General features: G+C 38.2%; 1 protein-coding gene across 1 annotated transcript in view; it reads left to right on the top strand.

Moving 5' to 3' along the window:
* Nucleotides 1-10,712, top strand: part of LOC118198201 (glucose dehydrogenase [FAD, quinone]-like) — a 76,606-nt gene extending 65,894 nt beyond the window's left edge. The window contains exons 11-12 of the mRNA XM_085824859.1: nt 1,509-1,731; nt 10,410-10,712. Coding sequence (XP_085680985.1) covers nt 1,509-1,731; nt 10,410-10,608 — 422 coding nt within the window. The 3' untranslated portion in view covers nt 10,609-10,712. The remainder of the gene's footprint in view (nt 1-1,508; nt 1,732-10,409) is intronic.
* Nucleotides 10,713-16,895: the final 6,183 nt, after the last annotated feature.

Raw genomic sequence — 16,895 nt, 5'->3', positions numbered from 1 at the left:
ACTAATCGTAACCACCCTTTTTATTTTAGGGGCTGTTTCTAGGGTTATTAAGTTTTTTTGAAGCAGGAGAGAAAAATGTGCAGTGCTTTTACTAGAAATCAAAACCTGGACCTCTTGAATGCGTGTTGAGTATGCTTTCAGTTAAATCACGAAAAGGAGGGAAAAATACCTTATAAAACAATAATTAAAGATAAAATCGCTGCAAATATTGGACTGAGTAACAACATGCACTAACTAAAGACAAAATGGTCTAAGTAAATAAATAAATAAATAAAAATTATCAGAAAAAATAAAAGTATATAAAACCCAAATTATAAACAAATAAATCCAAATGGTTACAAAAATTTATATCATCATGAAGTATTAAGCTGGAGTTTTAATAATACAGAATCGAAAGAGAACGTAACACATGATACTTGGCTATATTTTTGGCGCAAATTTTAATTGGCTGTAGATGAACGTTAGATTAAAGTTTCACACAACCAAGGACTTAACTTCGTCAACACGTTAGGCTGGAGGAATCAAGCAACAAATATTATTTCTTTTAAATCTCTAATTTTCTTTTTTGTTTTCTTCAGCTCATTATAATTAAGGAATCTCTGACGTGAAGAAGTTGAAACTTATGAAAGGTTTCTGAATTAAAAGTTTCTTTAGTGTGTCTTTCTACTATCAATAAAGAGGAATAAAGAAAAATACGTGAAGTTTTCTCAAATGAACGTAAAATCATCTTGTATTTCCTTTCCTTTCCTTTCCTTTAAAGTGTTAATAACGAAGGGGCATTTTGGCCCCCCTAAAAAAGTCTGATGTGTTTAACGAAGGAATTACTTTGACAGGCAGCCGGGAGATGCTATTGCTTTTAGGGGTAATTGTGCTCAGCACACCGCTTTGATGAGGCTGCTGAGTGGGTACCTAAAATGCCTTAAATTTGACCGGGAAAATAAGATCTACTCCATTTATGGGAAATGTAATACCGATCATTTCACTTCTGAACATCTCACCTGTATAGGACTTGCAAAAGAGGACTTATTGAAAAGACCAACTTTCGTTTCGGATTTATTGACGGCTCTTGGACTCATGGATCTAGTCTAGCCTAATGGATAACCAGTTAGAATCAGTAAAAACAACAATCAGCAAAACGAATGAAATATATATCGTTATTTTGAAACCACGGGATCTATTTTCCATTTCACAGTTTAATCTACGCTTTTAAAGTATATATGATGTGTGATTTAAATATTCAGAAGATATGTTCTTAAAAATAATATTTTTAGTTAGTCTTCTGCATTTCAATGTTTTTACATAGTGTTTCTAGCGGTGAAAGAAAAAAAGAAATACAATTGTGCTACATATCTGTCTGTTCAATATTCGTGTACTTTTGCTTTCACAGACTAATAAACGTACTCTGAATGTTGATAAATAAAAGAGCTACTAAAAAAGTAATTTTTCATGACGTAATATTTCTAAACTTGGAAACATTGAATGCAATGCAAGAATTAACTTCATTTCAGGTATGAAGAAATGCCATGAAATTGCGAGTAGTGAACCACTGAAGAAGATTGGTTCAAAGCCTTTTTCTACAGTCGTTCCTGGATGTGAAGATTATATATACGATGATGATAAATATTTCCGCTGCATCGCCGAGTCAATTGTTGTCACACTGAATCACCAAGTAGGAACAGCGAAGATGGGCAATCCGAAAGATACATCAACAGTAGTAGATCCAGAATTGCGGTGAGTATATTTCGAGATTGAATTAATTCCTTGAAACTCGTTTTGCCATTATCTTCCATTTTGCTCTGCTGTTTTATTGCGTTACTCTGTGGTCTTTTTATAACTGTAAATGTAACTTTTAATATGTACTTATGTATCTTTCCAGTATGCCTTAGAATGTTCTTGAAGAAACTAAAGCACTTTTCAAAATCTTTCCAAACGTCAGTTGGTTAAGTCGTTAATATGCTTACGCCGATGGCCAACGTAAGAGTTGGTGGAAATCCTTTAAACTAACTTTATCCAATGAATGGAAAATTTTACATTTGCTCCTCGACAAAGAGTCTGCGAATTCATCAGTATTTAAACACCATAGCTTAATTTGAGAATTAAACATTAAATACGAAATCTTAAGAAATAAATAGCAAATAAATTTTCGTCTTTAGATACATAAATTTGTGTCACCTTGTCTTCATTTTCACTTCATTTCTCCAATATCTACTTGTCAATCCTATGCAATGGTACCACGCACGACAAATGCTTTGCACAAGAACATCCTCCCATGACGCTCTGCACATAGATATCGTCACAGATTATTAATGCGTTAAGAGTTAAATTTTATTTTCTGTTTTGGAAGCGCGTTAATGTAGAAAATACGTAATGTATTGTTACGGATTTGGTATTTAAAAAGCTAATGTTAGTTCAATTATAAATTAAATGGTTTTATTTCTCGCGCAGTGCAGCGCGTGACGAATATTAAAAGAAAGCTAAGCAGGAAAATTGAAAATACAAGAGCGCGTGCATTAAATAAATAAATATCTCTTTTTGATTTCGAGAAAGTACCGGAAAATTCTAGCGCGTGATTTTAAAATCTTATAAAAGGAGGAAAACATCTCAGTTCGCAGTAGTTGCTTAGTTTGTTGTTTAGAAAACTACTCTTGTTGATTGTAGCGAATTCGCGGATTAGCGTTCTTTAGCTGTTTTGAATTACGTTCTATTGGACATTTGAGTAGTTAAAAGATAACTACTGTGAGATATTGTAATACTGCATGATAATTTGAGAAAATTTAAGCATTTTTGTTGTGATAATAATAAATTTTTGTTCATTTTTCATCGGACTTGTGCATTCATTTCATAACGAACCCGTACGCACGCAACAATTTTTGGTGTCAGAAGTGGGATTTGAATGCCAGTAACAAGAGCGATGGAAGAGCAATTAAGGCAGTTGATCTCAGCCTTTGCCTCGTTGAAAGAAGATATGAAATCTAATCAGGAAAGGATTGAAGCGGGACAAGAATCCGTTAAGGAAGAGATGAAGGCCATTCAAGCTGGTCAATTAACTTTTAAAGACGAAATAAAAGCCGTACAAGTAAAGATTGAAGAAAGTCAATACGAAATGAAAAGAGAAATTGCCTGCATAATAGAAACCAAATTCGATGCTATGGAAGGCAGAATAGATGTGGTTGAAAATAAAGTTTGGAAAATTGAAGAAAAAGTTTCTTCCGTAAAAGGTCAAATTGAAGAAAGAGTTTCTTCGGTGAAAGAAGAAATAGAAGAAAGAGTTTCTTCGGTGAAAGAAGAAATAGAAGAAAGAGTTTCTTCTGTAAAAGATCATATAGAAGAGCGAGTTTCTGCCGTCGAGCAACAAATTGATGATAGGGTTTCAGCCGTTGCGAAAGAAGTTGACACTTTAAAGAAGAGCATAGTGAACGAACGAAGCAATTCTGAGGGTTTTAAATTCTTACCGATGCCTGCTCGTCCATCTCTGAAGATATCCACATATGATGGGAAGACATCCTGGCAAGTGTATAAAACACAATTTTCTATCGTTTCGAATGCGAATGGATGGGACTCCCAAACTAAGGCCTGCCATCTCGCCGCTTCTCTGAGAGCAGACGCAGCGGATATCCTGCAGACTCTTCCAGAAAACCAAAGACTTGATTTCGAAGCTTTATCCGGCGCATTGGAATTGCGCTTTGGCGAGAAATGTTTAAAAGACTACAGCAGGCTTCAATTAAAATCCCGTCAACAGAAGCCCACCGAATCACTCCAGGAACTCGCCACAGATGTTGAAAGGCTGTCCCACGTCGCCTTTACGGAGTGCCCGAGAGAAACGAGGGAAATCCTGTCCCTGCAGTACTTTATCGATGGTATCCGGGATCCCGAAATACAGAAGGCTCTACGAATGGCGGATGTTAAAGATTTGAAAAGCGCTTTAGTGTACGCCATGAAATTCGAGGCAGCCCAGCAAGCCACTCGTCGAGACCGCCACCCCGTGAGAGCTGCTCAAGTCCAGCAGCCAGAGAATCAAGTCACTGCTCGTCTAGACGATTTAACTAGACAACTCAACGCCTTGAGACGGAATATTGGTGATAAGAAACCTACCGTTAAGTGCTGGAACTGCGGTGCTGAAGGACACATACGACGAAACTGCAGAACACCCCAGGGCACGGATATTAAGACCGCTCCTAGCAAGCAGCAGGGAAACTAATTAGTGGCCATCTCGTGGGGCGGAGGTTGCCAGATAATGAAAAGCCCCAGTTTAAAGCGCTTCAGATTTCTGCAGTGAGAGGCGGCAGTAATGGACTTTTTGTAACAGGACATATTAATGGAGTTCCCTGCAATATGACAATAGATACAGGAGCCAACGTTACCATCATCCGAAAAGATTTGGCTCAACAATTGGGAAGCAAACTTATCTGGACGCCGCCCTGCGTTACCCTCCAGACTGTGTCCGGTGAGAAGATCGATATCGCGGGGAAAGTGAACGTTAATATCAGGTTTGGAAGTGCCGCTTACCATCACATGGCATATGTAACAGACGTTACAGATCCTTGCATACTCGGATTAGACTTTTTAAGGAAATATAATTTTTCCTTGGACTTTAAAAATAATGAATTGCATTCTGCGTCTGAGGACATAACGTTATTTGGAATTAATAATGAAGAAGTTAAATCTGTCCACAGAATCATAGCACAAGACAATATCACAATACCGGCAAGAACAGAAATTTTACTCCCTGGATCTATAGCCGAAAACAGAGATTTTCGCTACGGCATCATAGAATATCCCAATAACTGTAATACCCCGAAAGGAGTACTAGTAGCCTCAACACTCGTCGACCTATCGAGAATGGTTATTCCTGTGAGAGTTGCCAATGTAACTGAGAAGGCGAGAGTTATTAAGAAAGGCGACGTGGTTGCAGCATGTACTCCAGTAACCAGCGTTGAAAGAAAGAGCAACATCCCAGAACCCGTGTGCTCAGAGAGCATTACATCGGAGTTATTGCAGAATGCGCAATTAAACGATGAAGAGAAGAATGCTGCCGATCGCGTCATTAAAGATCTTCAAGTTATTTTCTCCCGCTCGTCTTCTGACGTGGGTCGAACTAGTTTGACACAACATAGAATCGATACAGGCGATCATCACCCGATCAAGCAACATCCAAGACGCCTACCGTTTGCTAAACAGGAAGAGGTACGAACACTTTTAAAGGATATGGAAGAAAGCGATGTTATCGAGCCTTCAGCAAGTCCATGGGCATCTCCCATCGTTCTTGTCAGAAAGAAAGACGGCTCAACAAGATTTTGCGTTGACTATCGCCGGTTGAATGAGGTTACGAAGAAAGACAGTTACCCTCTTCCTAGAATTGACGACATTTTGGACACTCTTTCTGGAAGCAAGTGGTTCTCAACACTTGATTTAAAGAGTGGGTATTGGCAGGTAGAAATACACCCTGATGACCGAGAAAAGACGGCATTTACTACGGGACAAGGGCTTTGGCAATTCAAGGTGATGCCGTTTGGACTGTGTAATGCGCCGGCAACATTCGAACGTCTTATGGAGACTATTTTGAAAGGCCTTTCCTACGAAGCCTGCCTGATATACCTGGACGACATCATCATCGTCGGAAAGAGTTTTGAAGAACATTTAGAAAATTTTAGGAAGGTGCTTCAGAAACTGAAAGAAGCCAATCTGAAGCTGAGTCCCGCTAAATGCAAATTGTTCCGAAAGGAAGTGACTTATCTGGGACATGTCATCTCTGCAGAAGGTGTACGCACGGATCCTGAAAAGGTATCAGCGGTTAAATCCTGAACACGTCCCGAAAACGTCCCTCAGCTGAGAAGCTTCCTAGGGCTTTGCACCTACTATAGGAGATTCGTGAAGGACTTTTCTTCCATCGCAAGACCCCTTCACAAGCTGACAGAGAGTAAGCAAAAGTTCTTGTGGACAAAAGAATGCGAGGATGCATTTAACAACTTAAAGGATGCTTTAACATCTGCTCCAATCCTGACGTATCCTCAGCTCGAAAGACCATTTATTCTCGACACGGATGCGAGTAATGAAAGTGTCGGTGCTGTTTTGTCCCAAGAAATAGACGGCCAAGAACGTGTAGTGGCGTACTGGAGCAAGTGCCTGTCTAAACCGGAGAGGAATTACTGTGTCACCAGGAAAGAGTTGCTCGCCAAAGCTGTAGAACATTTCCATCATTATCTATACGGCAGAAAATTCCTCCTCCGCACGGACCATGCCTCATTAGCCTGGCTTTTAAATTTCAAGAATCTTGAGGGTCAAATAGCCAGGTGGATACAGAGACTCCAAGAATATGACATCACTATCCGTCATCCAAAGGGATCATCACACGGGAACGCCGACGCCCTGTCTAGAAGACCTTGCCCAGAAAGCTGCCGATATTGTTCCAGGGTGGAAGCGAAATACGAGCTGCTGACTCCGGTCGCAAGACAAATTACAACATCAACATCGGCTGATCGAGACCCGTGGAGTGATGATGAAGTCAGGAAAGACCAGCTGGAAGACCGCGACATTAAACCCATACTTGATTTAATAGAGTCATCAAACAGAAAACCTACATGGCAGGACATTTCTATCTGTAGTCCTACAACAAAACAATACTGGGCACTCTGGGATTCACTTCACATTCGAAACGGCGTCTTATACCGGAAATTCGAGTCGGATGATGAGAAGACGTTCCGATGGCAACTGATACTTCCAAGATCCCGAATTCCTGATGTCCTCAAAGAATTACATAACAGCCCTACAGAAGGTCACTTTGGAATTATGAAGACCTTACAGAGAGTTCGTGAGCGCTTTTACTGGAATAATGCAAAGGATGACGTGCAAAAGTGGTACCGATCTTGCGATGCCTGTGCAGGTCGGAAAGGACCAAGGAAACGCAGCCGAGGCAAGCTGCAACGTTACAACGTAGGTGCGCCGTTTGAACGTATCGCCTTTGACATCTTGGGACCTCTGCCACGAACTGCTGATGGTAACAAATACATACTCGTTGTCATTGATTACTTCACCAAGTGGCCTGAAGCGTATCCTATTCCTGATCAAGAGGCTGTTACAGTAGCTGAGGTGATGATACAGCACTGGATTTCCAGGTTCGGGGTACCTCTTCAGTTACATTCCGATCAGGGAAGGAATTTTACCTCGGTAGTAATCAAAGAACTATGCAAACTACTCGGCATTGACAAAACCCAAACGACGCCATTACATCCCCAGTCGGACGGCATGGTAGAGAGGTTCAATCTAACCATCCTTAATAACCTCTCATTAGTGGTTTCCAGAAACCAGCAGGACTGGGACAAGAAATTACCACTTCTTTTACTGGCTTACCGCAGTGCTGTTCGCGAGACTACCGGCTATTCCCCATCACAGATGCTCTTCGGTCGTCACCTTTGTCTGCCTTGTGATCTATTGTTTGATCGCCCTCCGGATTCTCCTTCATCGTCTGAGGAATATATTCAAGATCTCCAGGCCCGGTTTGAAGTGATGCACAACTTTGCACGAGAGAGAGTCAACTTGGCGACAGAGAAGACGAAGACCCGCTACGACACAAGAACTACTGAACATCAATTCCACGAAGGAGACAAGGTGTGGTTGTGGAATCCGACTCGACGGAAAGGACTTTGTCCGAAATTACAGTCACATTGGGATGGCCCGTACACAGTCCTAAATAGGCTGAATGACGTCGTGGTTCGGATTCGTAAGTTTTCGAACTCTAAACCTAAAGTCGTTCATTACGACAGGTTAGCTCATTACTATGGCCATAGTACGTAATGTAAATAATTGTAAATAGTATAAGACCATGGTCCGTTTTGTTTTTAAATGTATATTTGATTTGATTTGTATTTAGTATTTGATTTGCATTTAGTATTTGATTTGTATTTGATAGCATTTGATTTGTTTTATTTATTGCATTTATTGTTCATGTTGTTCATTATTGTAATGTAATGCTTATTAATGCATGTATGCCACAGTTGTAAGTTTAGCTTCCTGTCCAGGGATTGTACTGCCCGGGACGTGCAGTCCTTGGGAAGGGGGCAGTGTTACGAATTTGGTATTTAAAAAGCTAATGTTAGTTCAATTATAAATTAAATGGTTTTATTTCTCGCGCAGTGCAGCGCGTGACGAATATTAAAAGAAAGCTGAGCAGGAAAATTGAAAATACAAGAGCGCGTGCATTAAATAAATAAATATCTCTTTTTGATTTCGAGAAAGTACCGGAAAATTCTAGCGCGTGATTTTAAAATCTTATAAAAGGAGGAAAACATCTCAGTTCGCAGTAGTTGCTTAGTTTGTTGTTGTTTAGAAAACTGCTCTTGTTGATTGTAGCGAATTCGTGGATTAACCTTCTTTAGCTGTTTTGAATTACGTTCTATTGGACATTTGAGTAGTTAAAAGATAACTACTGTGAGATATTGTAATACTGCATGATAATTTGAGAAAATTTAAGCATTTTTGTTGTGATAATAATAAATTTTTGTTCATTTTTCATCGGACTTGTGCATTCATTTCATAACGAACCCGTACGCACGTAACAGTATTTATGCTCTTAAATATAAACTACCAACTAACTGTTCAATACCAGTAAAAGACTGCCGGAAAACTGCATATATAAGAGTATTATAACCAAAGTAAAATGACAAATAAATGAATTAATTAGCATATCAGCAGATCGACATGAAAATTAACAGAAACAGAACTTGACTCATTTGCAGATAGAGAAAGAGCTGAATACATCAGCATAGTTTTGCCTAAATTGGCTGCCCTTGATTAATCTTTCCCGAAGAACAATAACAAGCAACACTTTGGTAACAAGGTAATTTAGAAACATCAAAATTCAAAATAGAGCGACAAAGTAGATAAAGAGCTGCCAAATTGTTTAACAATTTTTCGCAATTTTGGGGCATCTTAGGAATGTGTTATACGCTTCAGTATAGTAATCTTGAAGAAACAACATTCTGTATAGTGAAGAATTCGCCATATGAATACTTTCTGAAACAGATTCATTTCGTCATGCAAGACAGCACTGTAATTAAATTTCGTGAACATTGTTGACGAATTTCTGATTATCACATTACAGACTGAAAAGGTTTTTGCCAACTATTAGTCAAATTCACTAAACATTTTTGAGAAATTTAGTTTCTATTTATTTTTGGCGAGATTTGCAATGAAAGAAATGCGATGTTATCAAGACAAAAAAATCAGTGATTCTATATTTATGTAATAAAAAAAGTAAAACATTAAAACATTTAAAAATATTTTTCCTTTAAATAAGACTCAGTAATTAAGGCTAATATGGAATAACTGTGGGCAATTTCGACTTGACCAAAAGTGCCATTATTTACATTGCAATGACTGGACTAATCGGGAAAATAATGCATCTGGATAAGTGGTTTATTTTTTTATTGCCTTAATATATAATTATTACATTACAAGTGAAGGTTTGTGTTACCAGACGTTTTTCAAAAATGTTATAGAATTAAAATTTTCTTATTTCCCAGAAACAAACAGGAAACATATTTCTTGACAAAATTAAAAGTGAAATTATTGCTTTATTTGCGTAAATTCACAACCTGTTTCTCTTTTAAATAAAATGCAACCATGATACCAATTTCTGCTAATTAGGATTTAAAAATTCGCTGCAGTCAAAAGAAATTGAAATAACATTATCATAATAATTTAATCGTAAAGAAGAATTTCTTCATCTCACGCAATAAATCAAGGAATAAATAAAAAACAATATTATTATATACAGTTCATGTAACAGTTTACCTTTTAAAGATTATGGACTACATATTTGTCGAAAATTCTAACCCACTCTGCATGGAATACACATTCGTCTAAATTAATATAACTTCTTAATTTTTTAATATATTTTGAAGCTATTTCATGCTGCTTAAATCACCAAAACAATTAAAAACACATACGAAACGCCAAATAAACTTTATTTTAATAATATATTTAGATAGTCGAAACTTTATGTGACGATCTTACGGACCTAATTTTCCATTCTTCTTTAATTCTGTGTTGTTGCATAGCATTGCAATTCTACTCTTCTTATATGTTTTGCTACGTAATAATGCAAATGTAACTTACATTTAGTAAGTTAGAATGTAAGTTGAACACAAGCTTAGTTACAAAATGTAAATGTGAGCTTTAGTAGATTTATAAGAGTTTCTCTAAATTTTCTTCAGCTGTGGATAGAATGTGTTAATGATAACTGGCGAAACATCTGTCGCCAGAGAGAAAGTATATTAGCATTGCGACTATTATCAACAAAAGATTGCTGCCATTCATGAGGTATTTGTAATTATTGAAACCTGTCTCCAAATGAAAATTAACCAGTTTCTTTTGAGAATTTCAAACATACATTTCTTTTTCTTTCTCTTTAGAGTGAAAATGGTTCATAATCTTCGTGTCGTGGATGCATCTGTCATGCCTCAGATCACAAGTGGAAACACTAACGTCCCAACTATGATGGTTGCTGAGAAGGCTTCAGATATCATCAAGCAGAATATTCATTGTGAAACGGAATATGGTGGATGGAACCCGAAAACCTTTTGGGGAACGTTGCATCAGTATTTCAAATAAGATTATTATCTACAGAAAATGGCTGCACGAGTGTCGCTTTGTCTGTCAGATATAGATTTATATAATAAAATAAGCTTTTGACCAGAATCATTTAATGCATTAAGTAAAATAATTTAATTTAAAAACACTAAAAAAAACTCATTCTCATATTTTACCAATGCATATAAATTCGTGTCTTATATCACAGGACGCCGATCCCTTTGTGAATCATAGCATGATAGGAATTCTGAAAAATAACTCATAATAAATGTTGAGTGTAACAGCCATTATTATCGAACATTAATCATAAATGACATAAGATGCGATTCTTGTTTGCATGCCTTCGGCTTCCATCCTGTTCCATATCTATACTGATTATATTCTCGTGGGACATGAGTGGGACACACAGATGGCACAAACGAGACAAGTGTTAATTGAGATAAAGAAATATCATAGAAAATATTTCATGGCATAAAGTCTTAACATTACAGCAAAATCTCTTGCGACCGGTATTTCGTCAACTGGTAACATCAAACTAAAGTGCTTTTGCAGGTCTAAATTTAAATTTCACACTTAAGTCTATAACATAATGAAATACATAATAAGATTAAAAAGTGGAAGACTTACACGCGGGAAACATTTATGATATGTTTCTGTTACCCTATGTAAAACTCTTATCCATCTAAATGAAGAGATAATCCAGGATATAAAGAAAGACCCAGAATGAAGCAATGATCCAGAATATTTCGATTTCTTTTTATGCATGAATGTGTGAAATATAAAGATAGTGGTCATGGGTTTTAAAAATAATTCACATTAAAAGATATCAAATTTTCTCTACCTGTTGCTTGCAAATATGCACACTACTCTGCGTCGTATTCGGCGTACGTTGTAGCCTCTGATCATGTTTGTAGAATACGAGTCGAGTGACGAAACTTCTGTTGGTTTTAAAACACGTCCTGCACTCGCGGCCGACGTCTAAGTTTCACTTTCATGTTCAAGTTAGTATTAGTGAAGAAGAGGCGGAGGATTGGACGGATGTACCTAATTTGCAAAATTACGACGAAGTAATCACACTCTTGCAAGATTACGACGAAGTAATTTTTCATGTAATGTGGAAGGAGAAAAATGAGGAAGAGGAGGGGGAGAATAAAGACGACACACATAGCAAAAATGAAGCTTATGAAGGACTGCAGACTTAGATGAAAAATGTATTAGATTTCTGAGAAATATTGATGTATCTCAGTTCAGGATGTCATGAAGTTTTATTATATCCACAGCAAATTTTCAAAACTACGGTGCAGGGAGAAGTCGTAATGCTATGTAGTAATGATAAGTTTTCTGAAATACCAGGCACATCCAGAAAGTAAGTTTCCCGATGTTTTTCCCTTTAAAGTAATCGCAATTAGCTGTGTCAATTGCGCATGCGTAACATATCTATGACGTATCAATCATATGCCAGCCGGACAGGTCCCGCCTAGTGGCAGTAGCGTGGTAGCAGTAGTCCGAAATGGAAGCTCCTCCCGCCGCCTGTGAGGTTCGGTCGGTGATAAAGTTCTTCGATGCACAAAGCATTGCGCCAATTGAAATTCATCGTCAGCTTTGTCAGGTCTATGGGCCGAACATCATGAGTAAGCAGATGGTGCGTCGCTGGTGTAGGCAGTTTTCGGAAGGTCGTCAAAGTGTCCATGATGAAGAGCGCAGTGGGCGACCGTTCCTCTTCAATGATGATCTTGTTGAGCTTGTGCGGCAACGCGTGACGGAGAACCTTCTCTTTATGATTACGGAGCTGAGCAGCCATTTTCCTCAGATATCGCGTTCCTTGTTGCATGAGATTGGCACTAAGCACCTGCTGTTCAAAAAATTGTGTGCCAGGTGGGTGCCGAAAAACCTGACACTCGAACACAAAATTGAACGCTTAGGAGCAACACTGACATTTCTGCAACGGTTTCACGATGACGGCGACGAGTTCCTCTATAGGATCATCACGGGCAATGAGACTTGGATTTCGCACTTCACCCCGAAAACCAAGAAGCAGTCAATGCATTGACAGTACAGTGGATCTGCGGTCAGGACGAAATTGAAACAGACGCTGTCGGTACGGAAAGTGATGTGCACGGTGTTCTGGGACAAGAAGAGTATTTTGCTCATTGAGTTCCTTCCATGTGGTGAAACAGTAAACGCTGACCGTTACTGTGAAACACTGCGGAAATTGCGCTACACTGCCATTCAAAACAAGAGGCGTGGAATGCTTACTGCAGGTGTTGTGCTCCTCCATGACAGTGCTCGTCCACATACGGCTCAACGCACAGCAGCTGTTTTGACGGAATTTGGCTGGGAGTTGTTTGATCATCCACTCTACAGCCCTGATCTTGCTCCTAGCGATCTTGCACCTCAAGAAATTCCTGTCGTCCGGGGAGCGTTTTGGGAAGGACGAAAAGCTGAAGACGTCTATCACACGCCGGTTCCATTCACAGGCGGCAGAGTTCTGCGACAGAGGGATACAAATGTTTGTAGAGTCATTAGGATTTTTTTGGAAGCCAGAGAGATGAAAAAGAAACAACCGCCTTCGCCGGGAATCGAACCACGGACCTCTGGAATACCGGCCCAGCGTGATACCGTTACACCACGAAGGCACGCTAGCGAATTGGGAGAAAAACCTTATATACTCCCCTTTTTAAAGGGCGACTAGGGTTTTAAGGGACCTAGTCGCCAAGTCCTGGGTGCGGAGAATCGTCATCCACAACCCTCTTTTTAGTTCGGGGGCCACTTGTAGAGTTATTAGGTTAATTGAAAGCATAAAAGATGAAAAATATGCAACCGCCTTCGCCGGGAATCGAACCACGGACCTCTGGAATACCGGCCCAGCGTGCTGAACCACTACAGCAAGAAGGCACGCTAGGCAAGTGGGAGTAATACCTTATAAGTTGATCCCGCGATACGACAAGTGTCTCAATTCTATGTTGAAAAATAGCCGAAACATTTCTGTATTTGTTTCTAATAAATATGTTCCTAAAAGTGTGGGTTATTTTTTTAAAAAACAGGGAAACTTATTTTCTGGATGCCCTACGTATAAAATGTGTTTTAATTAAAATAAACCTGTACGATTTTCGATGCTCTTTATTCAACTCATTGCATGCGCGAAACCCACTTTTACGTTTTCTGAAGTTTGTCACTAGAAAGCGTGTTGCTTAAATGTACGTGTTTAGTAGATTGACGCTGGACAGCGGATATCGTATAAATACGATGAGCATTGTATGTATGCATGGTGTTTGCGTGTGTCGATTTATTGCGATTATACAGAATAAAAAAAATCTCGCAAAATTCACACACACACACACACACACACACACCAAAAAAAAAAAAAAAAGAAACGCTAGACGCGTAAGTCCGCAGCAAAATATACCCATATGTAGTGTGTTAATTGCGGCCGATAGACAAAATATGCCTATCAGATGGACTTCATAATATATACAGATGCGTCACAAAACATGACCATGTAAGTTCTAGAAATGTATACCTAGTAATCTGAAAGCTTCCCTTATCGATTTCGACATTGGCAAGTTACCTTATTGTATTTTTAATAGAAAGACCTGTATACAAATCAGATATTCTTAAAAATATTTTGTATTTAACCAAAAATGTATAGTTTGAATATTCCCCTTATGAAGCTATCCCGTTTAGGCTTTCAGGGTTTCTTCTTGCACTTTATTCATAATCCAAACATAAAATTGTAAATTTTGTATAAAATATAAATTTTGTATAAAAATTTAACTTCGATTTCATTGTCTCAATTCTGAATGTGGATTTCTTCTTGAGTCACATATTTTTCATAAATGAAAATATACTTTCAGCAGGTCCAAAATTTCTGGCAAAAAGATATTCTATAATATTGCAAAACATCCTTAAAATCACGGATATTTTCAGTCATTTAAAAAAAACCTTCCGTACCTGCCTATCACATATGGGAATATTCTCTTTATTCCAGATACATTCAACTGCCTTATAACTTTTATCATTCTTAAATGTCGCAGGGATCACTACTGTTAGGTACGTATAAGTTCATAATAGTTTGAATGAACATGAATCAGATGATAGTATGATAGATGGTGGATATTGATGGCAGTCTCTAAGAGTTCCTTGCTGGGTTGTCTCGAATTTTGTGACGTACACTAGACAGCTTTTTAGATCCTCCATAGCCGCCATTCACAGGGTTTTCTATATCTCAGAATCCCGGATACCATGAAGGAAGTACTGCAGGGACAGAAGGAGACAGACTTGCGACATTTATTGCCAGCGCCTGGAGTATTTCCGTGATCTTCTGTTGGCAATATTTCAACGGAAGTCCGCTATAGTCTTTTAAGCACCTCTTTTCAAAGTGCAGCTGTATTGCACAGAAAAATACTTCGATGCCTCTGGTTCTTCGGGCAGAGTTTGCAGGATGTCTGTTGCGTCTGCTCTCAGAAACGCGGTGTAAAATGGCAGGCCTTAGTTTTGGAATTCCGTCCCTTGCATTTCCACTATATCTTGCTTGCCATGGTTTTTCATCATACGCGGATAGCTTTAGAGAGTGACGGGGAAACAAAACTATGAATTTAAAGACGTCAGAATTGTGTTCAGCTGTCATTATGAATTTCTTGAAGCGGTCAACTCCCTTGGCGACAGCAGCAGAAACTCTTTCAATTTCTCCATCTTTATATTCAACCGTGTCTATTCGGTGCTCCATAACCTCGAACTTGTTTTCTGTTATGGCAGTAATTTATCTTTTCCTCTCCTCTTGAACTCCTCCAATCGTTTTGGGAAGCTTCCATATTTTCTTGGACCGATTTCGTCATTTCTTGAACTGGTTTCTTCACTTCTTTAACGGAGTTGATGGGCAGTTCCATCTGCTCCTGAAGTGCAGTAAACGAGCTCCCCAACTATCTTAATTGTCCTTACTTGTACAGCTCTTAGTATGACAGAGCACAATCAATTGTTGTCACTTAAATATACTAAAGACGTTAAACACAAAACTAAAAAAAAATCCTAATCTGTAAGCTCCCCCAGTAATTTTTCAGTACCCTCTGAGTTAAACTTTGAACTCAACATTCAACTAAATGGAAAACTGATGCTCTCTCTGATCTTATATAAATTTTCCCCGGCAGCGAAGAAATTTCCAGAATTTTGGATTTTCGAAATTGCTGAAAGGCATATACACTTACAATTACACAGGAGTTGAATAAAATGTCGCCTTCTTTGGCGAAATTTGGCGATTAAAAGTAGAGACCAAAATAATAGCCTGCTTGACGCTATCTCTTCAATATTGTGAGATAGCCATTTACTTCAATGTCAAATGGATTACCCCTGTAAACTTATTTTTCCAGCGAAGCTTTTCATTTTTAAGCCACCTTTCACGTTACACTACACAATACAACCGCAACTTTTCGTACAACCTTATTAAAAACATTTACATATATACTAAATTTTTAGCAATACTAATAAAAAAACAACAACTCCACAAATGCCCTGCCGTTTTTGACATTGATAGTATTATAATTCTTAATGCTAATAATATGAGCTAGCAATCAATAACGGGAACTATGGTATAAAGCCACAGCCGACCGATTCAAATGCGGAAAATTCTTCCCTCCTCGCAAATAAAAAAAAGAATTCTCTCCTGGAAACCCTCGACGTAGAAAAATTTCTTTTTAGTTGAGTTTTGCTGATCTTTGACTAACTTCTCTTTTTTGTTTCGGAATAGATATTGCTCTTGACCTAAAAAGAGAACACAATGGATTCTTTTACAAATCATTTTACTGTTCCTGTTGCTCTGAAATGGAAAACTTTGCATACTGTTAATTTGGACCCGAGGGAACGTACATGGTATGTGGTAGATTAACTTCTTCAAATTAAAGAAAAGGATGTGGAATACGAACGTATTTACTACGTACTCAGAAAATCTTCTTAATAAAAATGTTTTACAGAGATGACTTTCCACGATGTAATATTAGTCCTACGGCATCAAGCATGCCCAAAGGACCGAGGTTCGTTTTCGTTAAGTTTTTGCGGATCTTTGATCAACTTTTATCTTTCGTAAACAGTTATTGCTCCTAATATAAGAATAAGCTCAACTAATCTCAAAGCTCCTTTTACTACTCCTGTTGCTTTCACACGCAAAATTATGCATTTGACTAATCTGGAACTAAATGATTATACCTTATCTAAGATAAATAACTTAAATCTCTTGAAAAAACTAAATTTCTTGTCCGTGGGAAAGGACGACGAAGTTATTTACAACATACCCATACCCAGAGAAATTACTTAACCAA

Source organism: Stegodyphus dumicola, chromosome 10 (assembly GCF_044657685.1).
Source record: "Stegodyphus dumicola isolate Sdum_Otavi_A_Nest chromosome 10, ASM4465768v1".
In the NCBI taxonomy this organism is placed as follows: domain Eukaryota; kingdom Metazoa; phylum Arthropoda; class Arachnida; order Araneae; family Eresidae; genus Stegodyphus; species Stegodyphus dumicola.
Note: the sequence above shows the minus strand (reverse complement) of the source record. Positions and strands in the feature narration are given on the sequence as shown.